Source organism: Egretta garzetta, unplaced genomic scaffold (assembly GCF_000687185.1).
Source record: "Egretta garzetta isolate BGI_Z169 unplaced genomic scaffold, ASM68718v1 scaffold154, whole genome shotgun sequence".
In the NCBI taxonomy this organism is placed as follows: Eukaryota; Metazoa; Chordata; class Aves; order Pelecaniformes; family Ardeidae; genus Egretta; species Egretta garzetta.
In genome coordinates this window covers 965829-990656 of record NW_009259600.1, presented here as the reverse complement: position 1 = coordinate 990656, position 24828 = coordinate 965829, and the positions used below count along the sequence as shown (strand labels likewise).

At 38.5% G+C, this 24828-nt stretch overlaps 1 protein-coding gene across 1 annotated transcript in view; it reads right to left on the bottom strand.

Annotated features, from left to right (window-relative positions):
- The window catches only part of SLC26A7 (solute carrier family 26 member 7), a 74699-nt gene that overhangs the window by 13050 nt on the left and 36821 nt on the right, over positions 1 to 24828 (bottom strand). Inside the window, exons 5-12 of the mRNA XM_035893878.1 lie at positions 23882 to 24034; positions 22382 to 22464; positions 20089 to 20236; positions 17870 to 17983; positions 14769 to 14846; positions 13233 to 13328; positions 6222 to 6328; positions 3831 to 3897 (exon numbers count right to left, since the gene is read on the bottom strand). Of these exons, the coding sequence (XP_035749771.1) occupies positions 3831 to 3897; positions 6222 to 6328; positions 13233 to 13328; positions 14769 to 14846; positions 17870 to 17983; positions 20089 to 20236; positions 22382 to 22464; positions 23882 to 24034 (846 nt within the window). The remainder of the gene's footprint in view (positions 1 to 3830; positions 3898 to 6221; positions 6329 to 13232; positions 13329 to 14768; positions 14847 to 17869; positions 17984 to 20088; positions 20237 to 22381; positions 22465 to 23881; positions 24035 to 24828) is intronic.

The window sequence follows — 24828 nt, the reverse complement described above, 5'->3', positions numbered from 1 at the left end:
CAGGTTGGATGGGGCTCTGAGCAATCTGATCTAGTTAGCAGTGTCCCTGCTCACTGCAGGGGGGTTGGACTAGATGACCACTAGTGGTCCCTTCCAACCCTAAACATTCTATGATTCTATGATTCTATGATTCCACTTTTTCCAGTTGCACTATTTGATTCAGTAAAAGATACTACATCTATTTATAAAGTTCTTTATATATGTTCTGGTAAACAACTGTAATAAGGTTTTATGCATCAAGTGCTGTAAACAGGAATAAGAAGGATCATGTGTGGCCTGTAAAATTTTCCAATATTTTCAGTAGCATTTTCTATGTGACAGGCATGCGTGCAACTAGAGATGCATAAATAGCCCCAATAACACTGCTCATAAGAGCCAGCTGCCAAAAAGAAAAAAGAAAAAGGATTAATTTGCCTTTCAGGTATGTCTTTTATGGAAGCTGGGGATCTCTAGGTTACACGTGGAAGTTCAGAGTATTCTCCTTCCAAGTGAGATGAAAAGAAGATCCTTGAATGTACAACATGAACATTGCACAGCAATGATTTCCACTAGTTATTTTCACATGCAAAACATGATATCACTGTCAGCTTCAACAGTCTCACTTTGGAAGAATGAAAACAGGATGAGATTTTAGTGTACAAGCACTGCAGCTGACAACGCCTCAGCAGGACAACAGCCAGACCGTGAGGGAAGATCAACAGATCTGATTTCAAGAAGATCTCCGAAAGGATTTCAGTCCACAAAAGTGCTATATGCAATAAAGTATCCTACCACTAAGTGCAAGAAGGGGCCTGGATACAGAAAATATCCATTTACTACTGAAATAAAATACCTGATTTATGTGAGTATCAGCTCTCAAAAATTACCTACTTGTGACAGTGGGTAAGAGGAAGTAAAACCCAAGAATTTGGAAGTGAATATCTGAAATAAAATACCTGATTTATGTGAGTATCAGCTCTCAAAAATTACCTACTTGTGACAGTGGGTAAGAGGAAGTAAAACCCAAGAATTTGGAAGTGAATATAGGTTCAAAAAGAGTCTACTCTTCCTAACAAAAAAAAGTCAGACACATATAACAAGGTCACATTCAAACACAAATAAGTGGAGCTGACACATAGATCATTTTTAAACAGTTCAAAGAAGTGTGGGATTGCATTGAAGATACACAGTTTTCCCAGCAGACCTTCAAGAAAAACAGGAATGGAAATTTTTGCCACAAACCACACAAACTACCTCCTTATTGTAGACTGCTGTTCAGACTTCTAGGAACCAGATGATCTCTCAGACACCACCACAGTGACCGTCATACAAACTACATTCAGGAAACATTTCAAACATCCAAAACCGAGGCAATGAACCCCAGACTACATATAGGGGCTTTGAGCAATTTGCCTATGAATGTGATTATGGTAAATATCACATCACCACCATACCTCGGTCAGTCAAGTGGCAAAGCCTAACTGTCAATTAAAATGGCTAAGATGATATGAAAGAAAACTCTAAAACAAGGACAAAACAGAGGGCAATATACGCTTGAGTGGAGAAATACTCGGACATCCCACAGATTCCCTTAAAAAAGATGCTATACACAGCTTGGTTTGGAGACAAGTGAGCACTTTAGTGCCATACCAGAATCAGCAAAGCAGAAGATAAAAACTAAGAAAAAGGAAGACTGCTGTGTAAAGTTCAAAGCCTAAGATGATCAGCAAGCTAGTAAGCTTCCAAAAAATATAAGGTGGAAAATTTGAAAGGCCCTAATCATAAGGCCAAATGAAGCAGATGGCAGACTTAGGTACAATCTTTTTTCCAGGATGGATAAGGACAACTGTGCCAAATTTGGCTCGTTTATTCCTGGCTCTGGTTTGGTTCTAGCTCTTTTCTGAATAAGAATTGTTCTGAGAAAAATGGACTGCCTCTTTGTTGTATCTTTGCCCAGAAAGAAAGAAGGTTAACTCAGGTGGCCTACCCCCACTGTCACTTAGAAGGATATGGGCCCCATGCACTCTGCACAGCCCTGTCTATGCTCGGGTAAGTATTCAGTTTGGGGAATGCCTGTGATGCAACATGTTTCACATAAGATTCTAAATACCCTCTTGATTTTTTCCATATTAAAGTGTCTTTTCTCCTATTGATGAAATAACCTCTATAAATCCACAGACCTTAATGGCAGGGTAGATCATTAAGCTTACATATTTTCATGTTTAATAGTCCTGTTGTTTATGTCTAAGCTGTTATTTACCAGGGGAACTTGGATCAGTCTAACCTTTGTACATTAAAAATTACCCTAAATACCTGCTGCAACCCAATGACTCTAAATTCAATTAAAGGCATTTTTCTAAATCTTAAAAATATTTTCCTTTTTAGTTTTGTGTAATAAGCTCTTCAGCAATTTGCTTTCTTAACAAAATGTTATTTTTCCCACTGTCTGCAGGCACTAATTTGTTATTACTTGGTTACTGGCATTAATCTTAATGATTAAGGAAAAAACCAAACAGGGGAGCTGTTAGCTTAAAAAAAAAAAAAAAAAGATGCATAGGGATTTGTACAAAATATTTTACGAAGCAATACAGAAAAAAGCAGGCAAATCAGATTTTGGTTACCCATCTCTGACAAAGTGACTCCAACGTTTTTCTTAAGAATGAAAAATGATATAATAATTGACTGCTGGGCCAGCCTTAACAACCATGTTTTTAATTCACATTTCAGAGTCCTCCCCGTTCGCACATACCTTTCATATTCCACCATTGTTCAGCATGCCAAAACAGTAAACCTCCCTGAGCCGAGTTCAGATTTTGAGCCCAAGATAGTTCTCATGAAAAACATTTGCCAGAAAAAATAAATTCTTTAGTGGAGAGCTTCTTAATTGTGAGGTAATAACTGCTGAGCATGTTGCTTATTGATACATAAGACCTTTCATAAGCATTAGGAAAGGAAAGGGGACAGAGTAGAAACTGCTACAGTGGAGAAGGCAGGATGTCCTAGTGACGGGACTCCGTCCTGAAAGGACACATGGTTCTACTTCTCTCTTGGCTGCTGACCTACCATTTCAGCTTGGAGGAGGGAGTTCACCTCTCTGGATCATTACCCTTCTCTTCTTACCATAGGCCTGACCACAAGCAACTTTGATGATAATTGCAATGAAAATAACTGAAAGAATGTAAAATCACTGACTGGTAGGTTTAAATCTGTAAGAAGCCAAATTTTAAAAGCATGGTCTTTTGGAGAGATTCTTCCATCCATTTTTCATGTGAGGGTACGCTTGTTTGAGTACAGGGTGGTGAGGTGTGTGAAGTCATCTGTGACAACTTCATGATGCTGTCCCTCCTTCCCCAGCCACACATGGTGACTTCTGGGACAGTCTGATCACAAGGGGCTGGTGGCAGAAATGGGGTCAGTAAAGAGATTGCAGATGATGAGAATATCAAAGGACTTTCAGGAAATGAGGAAATTTGATAAGAATAGAGAGACAGCTATTTTCTCCTCAGATGGACCTTACCCTTGCTGCCCAGAGATTTCCTTAGACACAGGAATTAGGAAACTTTTACAAGGAGCAATTCCTAACTTAAAAGTAACAAATAAACTAAGATAGATAGATCTAAGAGGACTTGCCTAAATTCATTTGCAGACCAGCAGCAAACCAGGAAAATATTCCAATTTCTAATGCCTAGACTACTTTTGTATTTGCCATGACATACTGGTTTTAGATTTCAAGTGGTCGTTTCATAAAAATGTTCCCTTCACTCACTGATTACAATCTGATAACCAACTAGAGAAAATAAACAAATCTGAATTAGTGGAACATACACAAAAAAAAGGATAATTTGACTTACACAAGTATCTTCTGGTTTGTATTTATATTCCACTTCTTTCAGATTTTTCAAATTCATTGTCTTTGCTCTGTAAACAATACACAGAGAAAATCTGTAAGGCAAACCATTAGTAGTCTTGAACAGAAACAGGAAGAGACACCCCCCAAAACTACAGCATAGAAGTTTAAAGTTGTGATGATGCAATCTATACATATTTTCGTGTATATAGAGCTCATTTTTTGTGATAATGACCCGGTTAAAGGGGGAAAAGTACATTCTAAAATTATATAACTTTGAAAATATGAATAATGGAAATTGCTGTTAAATAAAATCTTAATTTTAAGTTTCATTACTGTTTTGTAGCTAGCCAGAGAGCTATTGTCAAGTCAAGGTAGCTAATAGATAATCTGCAGCTTCAAAAGTACAGAGGTTTAATTAGTATTGTTTACCTGCAAAATCATATTGTAAGGAAAGAGAAAAAAAAAAGATATCAAATAGGTATGGGTCATGAAAACTAAGGATGTTTTGACATTAAAATCGACGTGTCTGTCGATTAAAGTCGCTCACTGCAGGGGGGTTGGACTAGATGACCACTGGTGGTCCCTTCCAACCCTAAACATTCTATGATTCTATGATTCTATGTGTCTTTGTATGGTGAAGCAGAACATTGCACTCTAGCTATCAAAGTGGGGGAATTATCTGGAAAAGCCAGTATCCCTATGCTCTCTATGCAGCCAGAGAAAAGAGAAAGTTGCCTTGAAAAGGCAGCTGGGCGTAGGACCTTCTGCTTCGATACATCATTTGCAGGAACACATTTAAGTGCAGAACAAGACAACTATGTAACTAGCTATCATCTGAGCTCTGTGCCTAAAACTGGGCAATGGAAATAATCCCCAAATACAAACATTTAATAGATGCACCAATGTGCAGGGAGGATTTGCAGGGGCTGGCTAAATGGGGCTTGCAAAAGTCAGCTGTTCTTTTCTGTTTACGTACATCAAGCTGTAGCTGCTGCTGGTCATAAGGCATTCTGATACATAACATGTGCCACGTCCAGTACTCTGGCATCTGAACAGAAACTTCACAATAAATCGTCTGTGGTATTTTTCTTGCTTCACTTTTGCCGACACTTTTGCCCACGATTGGATGGCTTACTGCACGTTCCCTTGCTAACCTCACCTATGCAGTACAGTTTTGTTAGCTGCTACAGGCTGTTGGCTTGTTTGGTGCCTTTAGATGGCATGGACAATCATATGCAACCTGACTGAAGACCACAGAAATCACTGGGAAGAGTCTGTCTTACTTTAATTAGTGCAGGCTCAGACTGAGGGCTCTGTTAGATCAGACAACAGAAAATCATACTGTTTTGTGTCAGATATCTCTCCCTTTCTGCTGTGGCAGAACCTCAGACATCCAGGTGCAGAGTGTAAACAACACGAAAACTTACCTTTTCCTTTACTAGCAGAATTTACCAAAATTTCAGTTTTTCTATTCAAGCAGGCTACCAAACAGGTACTGATGGATTCAAGCAGAAACCATCTTCCATAATTTGTAATTGCCTTGCAATTTTGAGCTATTTTCACGCTGGTTCTGCAACTTATTCTATGAGAGCAGAGCTATGCACAAATGGCTAAGACCATTAATTTTAACAAGCATGAAATCAAGCTGTATATATTGTACTTCATTTCAGTGGGATTCACTGTTCATGCAAACAACTGCCTGCAAGCAGCAAATCATTTGCAGGACTGGTGAGCTATGGATTAATTTTGTAGCACAAAATGATCACGAACATCAACTGATATTTTCCTTTACTCATGATCTAAAGTAGCAATTGTAATATATATTAAAAATATTGTATTAGCTCTAGTTTGTTTGCCCTGGATTTTCTAATTTGTACATAGAATTTATAATGTACTTTTCATCATACATGAGAATAGTTGTACAGTTATGTTTCATCAATATATATTACCAGTGCAAATGTCAGCTATCAACTCCTGTGCAACATAATATGAAGGAGTTTATAAAGGGCGCTTAGCTACTCAGGCTTGCCAGACATACTTTCTCCTTAAGGAGCAAATAAATATCTATCTAATGGAAAAAAAAAAATATTCTTGATCTTTTTGTTGCTCTTATGCTACCTTCACCTAATGAATTATAGAGATGTGTATTACTAAGAGAAATCACAAAATAATGCATAGGATGAAACATTTTAGAGACCCTTAGCCTACAGTAAATGCACAGGTGTGAGTTTTCCTTTTCAATTTTCTTATCTATTAATTTTCTGCAACTAAAAACCTGAAGTTTCATTGTTAAATTTAGTGTACTGTACATCTATCCCAACAGTGAAGCAATGTGCCAGAAAGAAGACATAATGATGTGCTACAAGAACATTTCAACAAATTTGTTTCTCACCTGGGAAAGCGGAAAATCACAATTACTATAGTGCAGAGAACGCCATACAACAGTCCCACGTTAGCAGCAAAGCATATTGTAAACACATAGGTACTAACCCATATGCTCTTTAAGGAGGAAAACAGAAAGAGGCGATTAGTTTAAATTCTTGTAACTGTGCATTTCATGAACCAGAAATAAAGATTTTTTTAAAACTAAGATAGTTTCACAGAGGCGAACATTCAGATTTTTTAAATGGCAAATACTGAAGACTGAATTAGCGATCAAAATAATGGCTCCCCATGGAAGAACACATATGACACAGAACCACAGAATCATAGAATGGCTTAGGTTGAAAAGACCTTTAAGATCACCACGTCCAACTGTTAACCTAGCACTGCCATCCCACCGCTAAATCATGTCCCTAAACACCTCGTCTACCCGTCTTTTAAATACCTTCAGGGATGGGGACTCGACCACTTCCCTGGGCAGCCCATTCCAGAGTCTGACAACCCTTTCAGTAAAGACATTTTTCCTAATGTCCAATCTAAACCTCCCCTGGTGCAACTTGAGCCCATTTCTTCTCATCCTATCACTTGTAACTTGGGAGAAGAGGCCGACCCCCACCTCACTACAGCCTCCTTTCAGGCAGTTGTAGAGGGAGATAAGGTCTCCCCTCAGCCTCCTCTGCTCCAGGCTAAACAACCCCAGTTCCCTCAGCTGCTCCCCGTAAGACTTGTGCTCCAGACCCCTCACCAGCTTTGTGGCTCTCCTCTAGACATGTTCCAGCAGGGCACCGTCTTTTCCTCAGTCAACAGCCAGCTGTCAACTAGTATCCCCAGGTCCTTTTCTGCCAGGCAGCTTTCCAGCCACTCTGCCCCAAGCCTGTAGCGCTGCATGGGGTTGTTGTGACCCAAGTGCAGGACCCGGCACTTGGCCTTGTTGAACCTCATACAGTTGGCCTCAGCCCATCGATCCAGCCTGGTGAGATTTCAGATTACTTCCGAATATATCAATATTTATCAATGACTTCCCAAAATATCAAAAATTAATTAATAAAACTTTGGATCAATTTTAAATACAATTTAAAAAAAAACATTTAAGAGGAACTTAAAATATTAAAAAAAGACAATCTTTAACATTCAAAATTTTTTTCTTGATTATTTTCTAGACAGAAATGGTCACTCATATTTCTATACCACAATGATGTGTATGGCAGAGAGATATCCAGATTTTAGAATTAAAATAAAAAAAGTACAAATTACTTGATTTCTTATACCAACCTAATGTCAGCACATATTTCTTTTCTTGAGGGGCCTTAAGCAAAGACTGCCACCTAATCTTTATATAAAAAGCGTTAAAGAAGAATGGAAAATATTTTCACCTCTCTGGATATACTGATCTGTACAAGTGCCCATTTCAACAATTACAGTGCTTCTTGCTAACGTTTTCAGAGGAAAAGATCACATTACAATGGCACAATCAGTGTTAAAATTATCCTTTCTGATGTTTTCACTTAGCTCAGGAAAGCCAGAGACAATAGAATACTTTCAGCCTCACCACAGGAATTTTGCTAGAGCAGGTTTCAGAACTGTTATTTTATGAATTATAAAATGTAAGTCATACCATACTAATTTGTGCTTCATAGAGGACGGAGTGTTACATGACTCTACTGAGAAACGTATTCCTCCCTCATCTTCAAAATTTTAAACTACTGCTAAAGGTTTTGCACTCTTTTCAATGGCACAGCTTCTAAGAGGTAGTTCATTCTTTGAAACAGTGTTCAACCTCCAGTTATATTTTATGACAAACAAATTGTTGTGTGTATATTTACAAAGAATACAAGCAACAAACATTGAGTTCTGATTAATCAGTGAGAAAGGAATTCCAAGATTTACAAATCCAATATATATTTATGAAGGAGCTCACTGGACATGAAAGGGCTAACAGAAGTACTACAAACCTGAAATTCAGGCGGGATCAAGAATTAGCCCATCCTGATAAGGCTGAACCCTTGAGATCAAGCAATCCCCTTCAGCTGCAGACCTGAGCCTCATCACATCTAGCTAACTCACCACTGCAAGACCTGCAAAATTCGTCTGTCTCAGAAGAAAACAGAAAGCATGAAAATCCAATACGAAGTCTACATAGGAAGAATCAAAGCCAGAAATGTTTAAATACTGCTGAGTACTAGACAGCCTAGTATCTCACATCTTAACCGTAACCAGAGACTGCCATTGGTGTAGAAGATGAGCCAAACCAATCATATTCTCATCTTTCAATCACCCTTGCAGTGCTTTGTATTGGCCTGGAGTCAGTAGCTTTTCAGGTAGGGTAGCATCGAACTTGTAGAAATAAGTTATGTTGATCTGATAGACGTTTTTTTAATTCATGGGTTGTCTTAAGGTTCAACAAAAAAGTCACAATGGTTGAGAAGGCATTTGTTTGCACAGACTGCCCTGGAGACAGATGGACTGATATAAATATTATTCTTTAAAAAGAATTTATATGGCAATCACACTTTCAATGGATGAAGCATTTGTAAATTCCTTCCCACCCCACTGAGACTAACTACAGCAAAATTAGTAGAGCTCAGGCTAACATGTTCACTAATGAGAGAAAGATAGAAAATCTCCCTAGGATGTCATAATCTGGAAGCATTTGTGTAAAATTATTATCACAGAAAAGATGGCTTCCTACCCTTTGGAAAATTGTTTATACAGCAAAGCCCCCAGTGCTCTTTCATGAATCAGGGTGCCTATGTGATGAATACCTGAACAAATCTAAAAGTTCATCTCCCTCCTGAGGGTAATATGTTAAAAATTTCTAAAACCACATGAAATTTCACCAATGACCTCCAAAATTCCATGGAAGACCCTCCCTGGGCCCCCTGCTCGAGCCTATTTTGACAAAATAGATTGACAGGGTGGTGGGTCTGTGTCTTAGAAACTCACACTGGCAAGATCTTGAAGTACACTTGTCAAAAGTGAGAAGCTCCTTGTTGGATCTGCTTTAATTTCTGAATTACTAGCATTCTTTACATCCTTATATATTAATGTATGTGCATACACTTACGATTCATACATCCATAACTACCTCTCCCATCATGGCACCATGCCGGGAACATGTAATTTTTACCATAAATTGTTGCCATTCATTCTGATTTACAAGTCAGGCTTACAACTTAGCTTTGCCTCAGTTGTGGTCGTTTCTTGGAAAAGTCATTTGTACAATTTTTAACATATTTTTCTCTTTAAATGCCATGGTATTTCTCTGTTGAATACCCTAAATCCTTGTTATATAATTAACTCATGAAAATAATCTTTATTCTATTGCCATTTTTCATTTCTGAAATAATTTTTCCCCTTCTTTTGCCACTTTCAAGTCCAACTGTTAACAGCAATAAGAACATTTTTCTTCAGCAGCCCATTACCAGGCATTAGTCTTTGCCTAGTTCAAATAGCTGCAGCTCATCTGAGATGCTCAGCCTTAAAAACAAGAGTTAACAAGGACTTCACTGGCCTTTTTGTTGATACTAGGAAAGTGCACTGTCAAGCCAGAGAATAAAAAAGGGAAGTTAGTCAAGAAGTAGGCCTGTATAAGAAATTAGGCTTGCAGAAAGGGTATGGAAATCAACTTTTGATCTGAGGACCTGAAAAGTGGGATACACTTACAGAACTCCAGATCAACTTCCTGGTGGTTCCCCAAAACCAGGCAAAAATTCAAGACAAATCATTCTCAGGTTAATGTACAAAACACAGATAACATAGCAATCAATACCTTAGAAACAGCCAAAAGATGAAGACAGCAGAGGGAGGAATACTGTTATGCATACAGTTATGTATTTAACATCTATAGTGGAGTAGGGAAATTATTGCTCTGAAGTTATTGAAGTCACCCAAGAAAGTGTAGGGACTGACAGAAGGCCTTTACTGAAGCAAGAGACCTCTGAAGTCCATACAAGTGCTTTGAGTGGCAGGAAAGGGCTCTTTGGAGTAAGGGCAGTGGGGGTCTAACTGGAAAGAAATTGAATGTGACATTCCCAAGGACTGATAAAAAACAAGTTGAAAGAAAGCTGAAACAAATATACGTAATAATACTCAGCCGATAATATTTAGTATTAGCTCCTCAGGTCTGTCAGCCTAGCTGCTCCTTTGAACTCAGCTGCTCCTAAACATTAAATCTGAAAGAAAAAGCAATCTGTGGCTGAAAGGAGAGATTCCATAGACTCACAGAATGTCATGAGTTGGAAAGGACCCATGAAGACCATCAGCTTCAATTCCTGAATTGTACTTTTCAAGCTGTACCTTTTGTATTTAACAGGACTGTGTTTTATAAAGAACTAATCAACAAATAAATATTACCCATCCTGTTTGTGTTCAATGAGAAGCTTAAAGAAGTGCAAAGGAACAAGGTAACAAAGGGTGAGGCCTATGAGCATAACAAACCTGACTTCTAAGCTACATGACATACGCCCTTCAAAGAATCAGTTCCAGAAAGAACAGCTGCTAATTTTTTCCAAATGTTTTTTTTAGAGTTTCTGTCTTCAAAACACTTTGGATAACCTCGGTAATGGAACTGATTCATTTCCAATGTGCTGTCAATTGCTGGGGTGAATTTTTTGAGGCCAAAATCAACACCAGTGTAGTTACTCAAATCACTGGGCTTGGTGGAGCTCCTTAGACCAGGCAGAATGTAAGATCAACGTTTATAGCCTTACTTTAGATGATGCTTTTTAAAGCAAGATAATTTACCCTGTCAGGCTAAGGACTGATGATGCAGCTACTTGAAGATAAACCATTGTTCAGGTATGTCCAGTCAAAAAGATAAACCCAGAAAACTCTCCTTCTCTATAATCTTTCTTAGAAATAATGACAGATGTCAGAGATGTAGTAACTACTCACCCATCCTTTGCTGCCAAAACCACAAAAGCAAAAATCAGTCGGGCTAGTCTTTTTATGAAGACACATCAAGACTAGCGAGCTTCCAGAATATCCTGCTGGAAAACTTAACTACTTATTGCCTCAGTGCACTGATGGAGAAACTCTATCTCTTCCATAACTACCGATTTTCTTAAGTCTGCTGTCCCCAATTAAATTCTTAATCCACATCATCCACCACTTGGGGTACTGGAAATCTAGGTTAAGCTAAAGACCAAATACAGTACAAGTGCTAGAAAATATTTTCAGAATTTTGCTGTTTGAGGAATATAAGATTTCATGAAAGACAGAGCTTTTCTTCTGAATGATAAAAAAAACCCCTTCAGTCTTCTGTGACGAAATGTGAAAAATCTCACACAGCCAAACTTGATGTTGTTTATTCAGCTCTGCTTTCTGTACTGAAATCCAGTACTCTATAAAAAAAAGTCTTATTCAGTCTAGACTTACCACCACTGCTATAGAATACTAAGTCACTGCTGAGTTCAACAAAGTCCAGTATTACCTCCGGTAACCTATATCTCCCACCACAGAGGAGGATATGGCCAAATACATTTCTGAATATTTGTTAACTGAAACTGCATAAACAGAAGTTCCAAAAGCTTTATGGGATGTCAATATGTATTTATGTAAGTGGTTAGAGATTTTGGTTTAATTAGCTAATACATTCAAAAACTCCCACAGAAGAGAAATCTAGGAGCCTTCCTAAACATGGACTCATCTTTAATATTTGCTAGGAATTCTGTGCAAATGTATGTCAGACTGTTCAGACTTTGCATTAAACTAGATTTTGTACTATGTGTCTTCTTTCCATCTCTCTGCTCTTTCCGGTGTATTCCTCCTGTCATACTGCAGAATTTTTCATTATGATCAAAAAATAGATATTCTGTTTGCAAAATCTGAAAGAGTTAAGGCAATTTACCTACAACACCCTAGGACATGTGTCCTTATGCATCTCTAGTGTTTCTAGTTCTGTTTGTCCTGTACAGACATTCCATACCTCCAGAGGACAAAGTTACCAGAATTTCTTCATTAATGCTGCAATAGCAAAAGCATGCTAACCAGTTAGAGAAGGCATACAAAATTAGACATACATCTGCTCAGATTAACACAGTCTGTATACACATCCTTAGCATTAAATTAGGTTTGATTCTTTATCATTTGCTGAAATTCCATTTTTTAATACAATTGACATTACAGATGCTATTATTTACCCCATGCAACACTACAGGCTTGGGGATGAGTGGCTGGAAAGCTGCCTGGCAGAGAGGGATCTAGAGGTACTGGTCAACAGCTGACTGAATATGAGCCAGCAGTGTGCCCAGGTGGCCAAGAGAGCCAACAGGATCCTGGCTTGTATCAGGAATAATGTGGCCAGCAGGAGCAGAGAAGTGATCATGCCCCTGTACTCGGCACTGGTGAGGCCACACCTCGAATACCGTGTTCAGGTTTGGGCCCCTCACTACAGAAAGGACGTTGCAGTGCTGGAGTGTGCCCAAAGAAGGGCAACGAAGCTGGTGAGGGGTCTGGAGCACAAGTCTTACGAGGAGCAGCTGAGGGAACTGGGGTTGTTTAGCCTGGAGAAGAGGAGGCTGAGGGGAGACCTGATCGCCCTCTACAACTACCTGAAAGGAGATTGCAGTGAGGTGGGTGTTGGTCTCTTCTCCCAAATAACAAATGATAGGATGAGAGAAAATGGCCTCAGGTTGTGCCAGGGGAGGTTTAGATTGGACATTAGGAAAAACATCTTTACAGAAAGGGTTGTCAGGCACTGGAACGGGCTGCCTAGGGAAGTGGTCAATTCCCCATCTCCGGAAGTATTTAAAAGACAGGTGGAAGAGGTGCTTAGTGACCTGATTTAGTAGTGGACAGGTTTGGTTGGACTCAATGATCTTAAAGGTCTTTTCCAACCAAATGATTCTATGATTCTATGATTTTATGATTCTGAGATAGAAAATAAGCCAATAGGACACAAAAACCCTAATAATAATGGTTTGCACTTATCTCTTCTGGGGCCACAGAACTGTTAAAGTTTATTTAGCAGGTATCTGTTAAAGGGTCTCAGGAAAACCTCCTTAGATTAAGTTTCACTTACCCAGTCTATTTTATCCACATTCCAATATTTTTTTAAGTCACGGAACTGCATTAGCATCCCCTTCAAGCCCACAACAATAATGCTTGCCAGCACACACTGCAAAGAAGTAAAAAACAAAAGCCATTTGCAGAACTGGTAGTGAAAACAAGTGCTTTTTCTTCAATTTAGCAGTCAATTTTATAATCATATTATAAAAAACCCCCTAAGTTGGTGTTTCAAAAATGGGATAAGCACAGGTGTCCTTGTGACACAAATGTAACAGCATCAAACCCATTTGTTTTTTTCCTGAAGGCAATCTATAGGCCATCAAATTGTGAGCAAAGTGACACAAACTTCAGGACTTCCCCATGTGTCACCAGACCAACTACATTCTCCCATAGTCTGAGGGACTCAGAAGCAAATCATCACTCAACTTCTACACAATGAAGAATTTTAATTTCCCTTCTTCACCACCTAGAGAAGGCCTCTAGAGCAAAACAATTCATTGACTTTGGGGAAAACAAAATAATTTATTCTTCTCCAAATTGGAAAGGAGGAGGAGATGGATGAAGAAATCATCTGGAGCCAAAGAGGACGTAGTATGAAGAGATGGACTTGCAATGCATAGGTGGGGAGGGCTGAAAAAGCATAGTAGAAAAGAAATGAAATATCAAGAAAGCAACATATAAAAAGTTGTTTAAAATATGGGGAAAAAAAGCCTGCAGGAAACCAGTCAAAATTTACATATAATCCATATAAAAAATGAAGGGAGGAAAGAAGTATAGTAAGGAAAAGGACATATTGTGCACCCCTCTTCAAGTGTCCTTACTTTGCATGGTGAAAATAAGCTATAAAAAGATCTGTGTTTGAAAAGTGAGAACCTTCATGTGACAATATGTAAACAATAGCACAAAATAAATTTAAAGCACAGATGAGTTACAATTTCATGTACAAACATGGCAGAATTACGGATAATTTTGGAGCTGTCTTTTGCGTCTTTGACATGCCTCTAGTTAAAATTAACTATTAATTTGTAATAGCAAAGTCTAGATATAGCTTATGTGAAAACACACCCCATTGCTTTACAGAGTCTTAGTACAGAAGATGTATTCCATGACAGAGATATAAGAATATCTCATAATCTTTCTGTAATTAAGCTTAGATTACTATCTACAATCATTTGTGTCAAATTTATTTGAAAAGCATAATTGGAGAAAAATCATGGTTCTTCATTAATTTCTACCACACTTTGTCAATTTACAAATCCACAACTATCTGGCTGTATACTGTTCATAAACTATGAGCCAAAAGTAAGTAAAAGAGAAATGTTTTCTTATATGATAGCTTATATATGCAAATATATATGCATAAAATCTCTATGTATTATGTTGTCACCTCTGTATTTTATGATTTTGAGACTTGCTGTGCCCTTAGTATTCTTCTTTCCATTGAAATTACATACAGTTGTTTTAGAGGTAGTGCTATCTTTCCCTGAAAGAAATTAAGTCATTAGAAAATGTTTGACATAATCTTTAAAAAAGAAGATAAGTACCGTACCATAGGCAGCCAGTACAGCATAGGTCCAATTGCATAGATCACCACAAGAATTAATACACAAGAGATAAGGCAAGCCACCTAAACCAATAAACAAGAAAAGCAGACCATTCAGTCTAACAAAAAAAAAAAAATTAAAATGTGTGAAAAGGATAATTTTCAAATATTGTAGACAAAGTCAAGAATGAGATGCTGAAGATGTTAGCTACTAACGTATCTATGGATTGCAGATGCATAGAATTTCAGTTTTAATCTCTGGTGTTGCCTTCAGCCAGCTACAGTGAAAACATAGTAAGGGATCTCAACATCTGTGCTGGACCCTGCTGCCAGCACACAGACACACACCATGGCATCACTTACACCCTCAGTTATTAGATGGAGTGTGCGTGTGCAATATCTCATCCCCGAAGTTTTGCAGCACTCACTGTCGTTCTGTAACGTATTTATAGCCATGCACCCTATGTTGCACCAAAATACAGATCTGTCATAGCACTGAGCAAAAATTATATATGGAGAACTGTGTCGTCATTTTTGCACAAGAGATTTCTAACTTCTTTTGCTGGGATCAACACTAAAAGGAAACTATTGTGTTAAGAACAGAAACCACCAATGATTTGACATTAATATCAATGGACTTTACTTTAGAAAATATAGGAACAATTTTTTTTATAAACATATTAAAAATTATAATTAATGCAGGTGACATGAATCCAGACAAATATATGGTCTAAGAATTATATGTTCCTTCACATTATTATATGGTATTAATCTGATGGAAAACAACAGTAAAATTGCAGTCTCCTACTCCACTCTGAGTGCTCACAAAGTAGAGTACTTCTGGTCTCATTAAGATATCGTCCAGATTCACAGAATGGTTTTGACGATAAGTAGACAGATGCTCACTTTATTTTTATATTGATAATATGTTTCTTTACTAAAATAATTAGGTTTCATTTTAGGAGACAAGTTGTTAAAAACAAAACCAGACAAGTTGTTAAAACACTAGAAAATTAAAGCCGTGGTGTACTTAAAAATACCATCAAGAAGTATAGACAGAGTGTTTACAGAAAAAGGGACACAAAATCTGCTGGTAAAGTCACAAGGAATTTTTCCCTCTTTCTGCCTTCCCCAAAAGCAAAAAAAAAGTGTTGATTCTATTTGAAAGACACTTCTAGCCCATGATACAGTCTCTCACTTCTGTTTTCTCGCAGGAAGAGATATCACTGAAGAATAAATGACATCACTGAATCCCAGGTATAGCTGTTGGAGGAAAAGGGGCTGCTCTGAGCCCCTGAAAGGCTTTTTGCAATTCTTGCATGTCGTATGCCAAAGTACACTGACTTCTCTCCATGTAGTCAAAGGAACCCCTCACTCTTCTTGCCTATCATCTGACCAACGTTTATTAGTGATATTCTTCTCATCTCTTCATTCTGCTTAGAGACCCCCCAAAATAGAGGATTCAGTGGATGAGTTGCTTTCCAAAAAGAAGGCAGGAGAGAGAATTTTACATTTATTAAAGTACTCTCGTAGTGCTAACTCATGGCCACACTCTAACTTTTGGATGAAGGCTCTACTATACTGTGAAACCAATGGATAAAAACAAGCAGATACTTGTTATTTTTACCATGTACTTTCTGCCTTAAAATCAAACTATGTTAGTTTCTTTTTCCATTTCAAATATTGAAGAACCTTCTGTCAGGGCCTTTGCCTGCAGGTACCAGAGCCAAAGTGCTCAGATACCCTATATGCCTTCGGGTTATAGGTCTTCAGGTATAGGTCTGCAGCTTCCTTGGAAAAGTCATGATGCAGTACAACTGCAAATTGTACAGACAATACGTGACCAGGTAACAGAAGAGGATGTCTGGGAGGATGAGGACACATGGTATGACATTGAATCCAGATGAAATAACTAACAGCAAAGTGGTAGCTAAATTATTTGCATATAAATGCTTTTAAAGATTATTATTGGATAAATTATTCATTATGATTAATTAAGTTCAGAGTACTGAGTAGGCTAATTAGCAAATAATTAACATGTAAAGTTTTGAAATAAACCCCTTATCATTTATTAGTATTGTGTTATCTGCATGAGGAATAATTGCAGGACATGGTCAAGAAGAAACAGCACCTATAGACTGTACTTAGCCAGTTGTACCTCATTACCTTTTTCCGTGTAATTATTGTCCTTTACACAGGCAAGAGCAACAGTTATAAAAATACAATAGCAACAAACTCCAAAGGACATAACATTTATAGGACAGGATGCCACTGATGGACCTTTGAGTTTCAGAGGAAGGAGGGAGAGACAGTGCTTAGGGGTCTGCCCCAGGGGTGTCCCAGCTGTGGTGGCCCACATGGTGCCACCATACTCAAAGGTCACAGATGAGCAGTTTGCTACCTCACTTGTTCAAGGTTTGGACAAGTAACAGCCTTACAGGGTCACAATCATAATTTTCATCAAATGAAGTTCCCTCTTTTCTGAGCTACTGCAATAAGAACTTCTGGGGTTGGTTTCCAACAGCAGGAACTAGCCCAAAAAGTCCTCAAAAATCTGAGTGTCATCTCTGTGACTCAGTGTATACTGAAGGACAGACAAGTACACCATGTCACAAGGCAGAAGTTGGGATATTGCTTGGGTTCTTTAGCAGCAGCTCTTAAGGTCACTGTCACTTTATTTTGCAAATCAGATAAAAGCACTAAATTAAATCTGATTTTTTTCTCTAAAACTTCAGTTTAGCCTGTACCATTAAATCCACTTAACACCATTAGAGGGCACTTTTGCTACAGTGCTAACAAATTCACAGCAAACTGAAAGGGCTTTTGTGTAGTTTCCTGCAGTCTGAAAACACACCTGCTACCCTCCTTACTTTAGAGTTTATATTGAATTAAGCAGGTAAAAATGAATAAGTGGGATCATTAGCTTTTCTAGTAAGACAGCTGCTGATCAGAGCAATTCCATGCTGATAGTTAAAAATAACACGGCAGTCATTTCCCTGGACAGAGGAAAAGGGAGAATAAGGAAATACAATGGATAAATTGGTACAAGTTCCAGTGAGCAGATTGAGAGCCTTAATTCTCCTCCATACTTCACTCTAACCCATTACCTGTGTTTTAGCGCCCGTACTGTATAAAAGTGTCGTCCGTCCCATCGCTGCAGCACTTGGTATGCAAAAGAAAAATGAAGGAATCACGTTGCTGAGGCCATGAGCCAAAAATTCCTGCAAAGTTGTTAAATAGAATATGGGTTTTTTTCCTATTGTTCTGTCATTTCAAAACTTCTTGCCAACAAAGGAGTCCCCTATTTAAATGTTAGCAACGACAAAGGATGGCCATATTTTTGAGGGAAAAAAATCACATATGTACATGATAAAAGATCTCCCAACATAATATATCTTCTCACAACTCAGAACTAATTTGAATGATAGAGCTGCTGAACTAGATTCATCACAAGCAGGAGGCACATTGTGTTCACAGGATAAATGGTATTGCTAAGTTTTGAACAGGAAATTCAGCCAAAATATTTACATCTTGATCCACATCTGCTTTTTAACAGGCCAGATTCTCAAGTAGTGGGATCTGGACAGCGTCCAGGTTGTTTCTGGCTTATGACTCTACTGGAAAAAGACAGCCACTGATTTTTTTTTTTCTTTTAGAGCATGCTTTAGTGAAAGTGAAGTATGGTAGCAATACTATCTGAATGCTGTCTTTCATTACAAATGTATTTGGCGTTTATTCACAGTCAAAATGGAGACATGTCTGAACAAAGATTTATAGAAGAAAAAGTGGGGAAACCACCTTGTATCTGCAGCCTGAGCTGAACAGCGTTTTCTAAGAAAGCACCCCAACTTGGCTACCCAGCATCAGTCTTCTTTCCCAGACTATGAGGAGCTCATTCATCTTCTGAGGGCGATGTGTAAGAAAAGACCTCAATGCTGCTAGAAGTGCTTAGGACACAGATAGTTTTGTATCCAGCCAGGGGAACACCTGATCAATCATAAGTTTGTCTTCACGGCAGTGGACAGCACCAGCCCAAAGCTCCCTGGGCAGCCTTGCACACCCATGTGCCACCATGCAGAGTCCCATGCCTGACTCCTGAATGCAACACAGCTACACTGCCACACTGCCACTGTAGCCTCTGTTCTCATGGAGGCTTTGCTCTTTTGGTCCATTATTTGATGCAGGCATACACATAGTTTCCAACACCTCAGTAATTAAGCTGTGTAAGCTACATGTTTTCCAAAGGTGCAGAAAGACCTACAGGTTGCTGTGATCCATTCAGTGTTCTTGAGACAATACAGCATATTGCCCTGAAGCCTGACTTGTTTTAAGCTCCAAGCATATTCCCTCTGCTCCCTAGAAAACATGGCTCTGAAGCATCAACAGACATTCATGGCACAATGTATTCATTCTGAAAAAAAATGTAGAGACCTGAGTAGACAAGAACATTCCCACCATATTTTCCAATGACAGAAAGAGTGGTAAAAGACATGCACTGATGTAGCAAGACTGACCTGTCTAGATAGGGTGTTCAAATAGACCTCTGGCTGCAAAACCAACTGTTCTTCATTCAACCTTATGTCATTTATCCCAAACCACTTAGGAGAAAGATGGAGCCAACTTTTTCATCAGACAGCACTATTGCCAGTTATCTAAAATGCAGTGCTCAAATAACTGTCTCCACACATTTCCAGCTGGCTTGGAGATACCCACCTGCCATGACCAGCAGTGGGGTAGCTGAGAAGTAAACATCCCACTCTTACTTAAGCTTGGCCACTGTAGCATGGAATTCTGTACTGAAAGATCCTATGGCTGAAAATTTGGCAGCACTGTCTGAACCCACTCTGCTTCTTTTATACAAATAAACCTTTACTTCAGGTGAGACTTCTACTTTGCATAAGCTTCATTTTGTAACATCAGATATGTCCTGGGGCTATAAGTACCTAGTTTATTTTTAGAACCACTTTGGTTTTTTAATCAACAGCTGATTTAACATCTGAGCTGGTCTTTAAGAGATCAGCTGCCAGAGGAGAAGGTGTCTTACCTTAGAACACACGAAAAATGCACTAACACCCAAACTGGCTGCACCAAATGCAGTATTGTGAGATTATCCTGGAGGATGTGTTTCCCCAAAAGAAGCAGCTCAACCAACTAGGGCATTCTGCAGAGCTAATTTGGACTAGATTTGGGTTTTACAGTAATCACTGGAAGGCCTCGGGATGCCATATGGAACTCACCCTTTCCTACTGGCCATTCATCTATAATACATTTCCAGAATGGTAAAGCAGTTTCAAGGCTTACTGACAATAAGGAGAAAGAGCTGTACCTGGTTATCTTCCACAGTGTATTTAAACTTTTTAGCAGAGGCTTTGGCAAGAGCTAGTGATGCTACATAACCAACCAGCGCTACTCCAAAAGCTTCAGTGACTACTTCAGGCAGGACGTTCATGGGTGGTGGTTTTGGTGATGGTAACCTATAAAAAATAAAGACAAAGCCTGGAACATAACCTCGATGTACCTGCAATTCACAAAAATTCAAGAGAAACAATCTTGCATGCACAGCTGACTTTTTAATACTTGTAAGGTGACATTTTTCATTATTTTAAATTAATAAGATCTGTGGGGAACTTAAGGAGAGAATTTGTACAGGAAGGTGAAACAGTTTCAAGTGGAGTTTTCCATTTGTAAACTTCAATTTGAGAAAATATTAAAGGATCCTTTTATAAATTAGCCCCACCACTGACAGATAAAATCAGCAACCTTTCCCTAATTTTGTAATGCGCAATAAAATAAACTCTACTGTGTTTTTTTTCTTTTTTATAGTTGGCTTTCCTGTGAAGTTTAAACTTTTTAGACAATTTAGTATTCCTGCATTATATGGACAGTATGGACATTTATTTCATCTAACAGAGACCTTCTAATGGGGACTGCAATGAAATGTCTCAGTTAAGAACCAAACCACCCGAGATTGTCTCTGTACTCCACGAAAAGACTTTGGTCTCTCTGGAGCACAAATCACACCACCTAAGAGCCAAGCCACACTCTGAAGGTTTCTAATGCTCTCCACTGACAAGGCAGTTAGGCATTTCAGGTAAGTAAGTGCCTAAAAATACATAGGAATGACCCAGGCTTCTGTTTGTGGTTTTCAACATTACGGAATCTTCTCCTGTGAGGTTAGACAGAAATTGAGATCCTGATTAAAGCTGCACATATTGAAAGGGCACACTTAGCCCTGTTTAATCTCAGATACATAACATGTAATAGCGTGCCCTAAATACTTAAAACCAATTTTCTTTCTCAGTGACTTCTTTTATTTCATTTCCTTCAGTGCAAGCTGCCATACATGTACTCATGCTGTCTTGGACTTGTACTTTGTGAAATTTAGGGAAAAACCGTGTCCTGGTTTCAGCTGGGATAGAGTCAATTTTCCTCCTAGTAACTGGCACAGTGCTTCATTTTGGATTTAGGATGAGAAGAATGTTGGTAACACACTGATGTTTTGGTTGTTGCTAAGTAGTGCTTACACTAAGTCAAGGACTTTTCAGCTTCCCCTGCTCTGCCAGGTGCACAAGAAGCTGGGAGGGGGCACAGCCAGGACAGATGACCCCAACTGGCCAAAGGGCTATTCCAGACCATATGGCATCATGCTCAGGATATAAACTGGGGGCAGTTGGTCACAGGGTAGCAACCATTACTTGGGGACAAGCTGGGCAGCAGGCAGCAGGTGAGCAATCGTATTGTCCATCACTTGTTTTGTATATTCTGTATATTCTATTATCATTATTATTGTTTTCTCTTCCTTTTCTGTCCTATTAAACTGTCTTTATCTCAACCCACAGATTTTACTTTTTTTTTTTCCCCGATTCTCTCCCCCATCCCACTGTGGGTGGGAGGAGAGGGTGAGCAAATGGCTGTGTGGTACTTAGTTGCCAGCTGGGGTTAAACCATGACAAACTGCAATTTCCAAAAGGGAGATTACACAACAGCTGTGCTATTCCTTACCAACCCTCAGAGTCTGAACATTCTCTCTCACATTAATCTAATTTCTCATTGCAGCTAATTATACTGACTATTTTTATTTCCTTCGCTTCAAGATCATAGAGAAAAATGTATTACTATCTGTAGTCAGGATTCCCTTTCCTAGATTAAGCATATCTAAATCCTCTCAATTTCCTCAGAAATTTCTAAAATTACTATATAAGTGAGTGGAGAAGAACTGAAGAAGTAGTAATCTACAAGCCTTATCCATTGCAAGTCATTTGTGCTACAATAACCCAAGGCAACCCTCAAAAAACATGTTGCAATGATCTTGTAGAGAGTGCTCTGTCTTGTCATACTTCCATTAGCAATCATCAGGTACTTAGTACCTAATTTTTATTCCATAAAGTAATGAAAAAGCTAAGAAAATATACAAGAAAGTCTGCATTTTTACAATGATATCTATACAGATATACCTTGTTAACATGGGGTTGAATTGTGAGAGAGTATTGGAGGAGGCTGGATATGAACATAATAGATTTTTGCCATTTCTTATGTCAGAAAACTACTTTGACCTCTTCAGAGACTGTTCTCAGAAGTAAACATATTTAAAAGCCACAAGCTAATAAAAACCACATTACCCTTCAGGAATATGTCCCACAACTTCTAGCCCATAGACGTATTCCATATCAGCATAGTAGCAGGCAATGGATGTAGCAATTATCTATTGATTCAACACAGAAAAAGATGTTATGTTTCTATTGCTTTTAGCTTCTTACATAGTCCCTATTATTGCCATAGCTAAGCACACAACAGTGTTCATGCATTTATCCTTAGATCAATCCAGTAAGACAGGGAAGTACTACTATGAAAATTTTTGCAAATGTGGAAGAGAGTCAAAAGAAACTAAGATCTGGACACAATAATGAATTTAGAAGAGGTGGCTGAAGAAGGACTATGGTAGAGTTTGGACGTTCGATGTTAATGAAAGGGATCTGCACAAGTCTCTGTAAAACCTCAGGAATCTTGCCAATATCAGTGTCCAAACTGCCTCTGTGCCACACACGCTCCAGACCACTGTCATTCATGTGAGCAGATTAAAATAATTAATAATTTAGGCACTCCTGAGTGGTCTGATTCAGCTGATGTTCTCCGAGCACATCTAATCTGGACTGGCAGTGTCAACTTGGGCACAAAACACATCAGAAGATGTGGCTGCCTCTTATATTTATTTTCCTGCAGGTATAAATGTTGCTGAGGGAGCGGAAATTTTGGCCCTGAGGGGGTTCAAACTCACTTCCCGTACTTATTATGAGATGGACACATAAACCCCAGTGCAACAGGCACAGGTTCCAGTCCATGATCCTCAGTCTGCTGGTACATGTTACCCAGCAGTGTTTAAAAGGCAACACAGAAACAGAACTTAGGGCAGGGACCAGAACCACACTACCTTCTGTTCCAGCATTTTGTCCAAGAAAAATTATTCTTTTGTAAATAACTTTTTCCAGCAAAAAAAGAGTGATTGTGATGATCCACTCTGAAAAGCACCCGCCCTTCATTTTTTAAAATTTTCTTTTAGAAGTCTAGAGAAAAACAGGCATCTTCTGTCCTGGTGCTGGTTGTTTGACTATAGCTTAATCCTTAAACTAGGGATTTACAACACAATAGCTAACTTCAATTTTGTGAACGCCATGTGAAAGGAAAACTCTAACTAAAATTACAGAAAGCAATTGCTTAGGTATTTAACTTTGTTGCAGATGAATAACAAGCAACATCTAAGCCACAACTACCCAGCACAAGACTTGCCTGGAGTTACAATGTGCCCATTACTTTTCATTTTCTATTTCAAACATCTTACACTTTAGCATTCTATCTCCATGTTCTTGTGATTATGTAAAAAGTAGTAAACACACGAAAAATATTATACAAATTGGGAACGTATGTCACTTCTTTCATAATCATTTAGCCAAACTCTTTCCTGTTCTTACATTTAACATACAGCCATGAAAATTAGCTATCCATTTAATAAGTGACAGGTGTGGCTGTGGGTAACTATAGACAATACAGTAAACTTCAGCACATTAGTTGAACCGCTGAAAGCTTCGTAAAGCAAAAAGTCTGATGCTTGCTTTTGTACTTACCAAAACTAGATCGATGGGAAGAACAACTTTAATGTTTCTCTGAAATTTCTCATTCAGTTCTTTAACGAGAACAAGCACCACAATGCTTAGCAAGGAGAGAAGTAAAGCCTCCAACTGAACTGATCTGATATTCTCAAATATGTAGGCATAAATCTACAGTGAATGGCAAATAACAATCACAGATCAAAAAATACATCATTCTGGGTCACATGCTATGGCATATTCTACACAACTTCAGACATCTCAAATAATCTGTGAGAGCTGCAGGAGCTGAGGCATCTGACAAACTGGCCTACACTTAAGATTTTGCAAGGAAGAAAATCACCAATTTACTTTTGATTAAAATACTATGGACTTTTGAAAACTCAAAAAATGCAGTGAATATTTGTATATATGAATTCACAAATTTCTATTACTAGAAACAAGCAAGAAAACTCCAGTAAATGTGATATGTATTTCTTTCTTATTCAGTCTCGTTACATTCAGTGAGATAAATAAGTGTTGCACAAAAATGTTGAGAGAAGCTTACACTCACAAAGATTTATTTTCAGTGTCCATAGCTCATAACATCCATCAACTCTAATAGTAAAATTTACTTCTGAGGAAAAATTTTAAAAGACAAGACAGGAGGGGGACAGAGAAGGAGAGAGAGAAAGAATGAAAAGGGAAAGAAAAATGCAGTAGTGGCTGGATGAAAAGAGAAGCAACAGGAATCTTCCCAGAAGATCATCCTCTTCAGGGCATGAGGGGATCCATCCAAATACTTTTCCAGAGTAACTGTGTAGTTTCAGCAGGGCACACTCAAGCCCATTACACAAACAGTGCTCCATGGCGCTTGCTTTGATCGGATCCAGATGCTGCACTTACTGATTAGTTGTCAAGCTTTGCGTATGTAAGTTACGGAGTAGTTAAGTTACTAATATTATCATCTACTAAGCCCTGTTTCT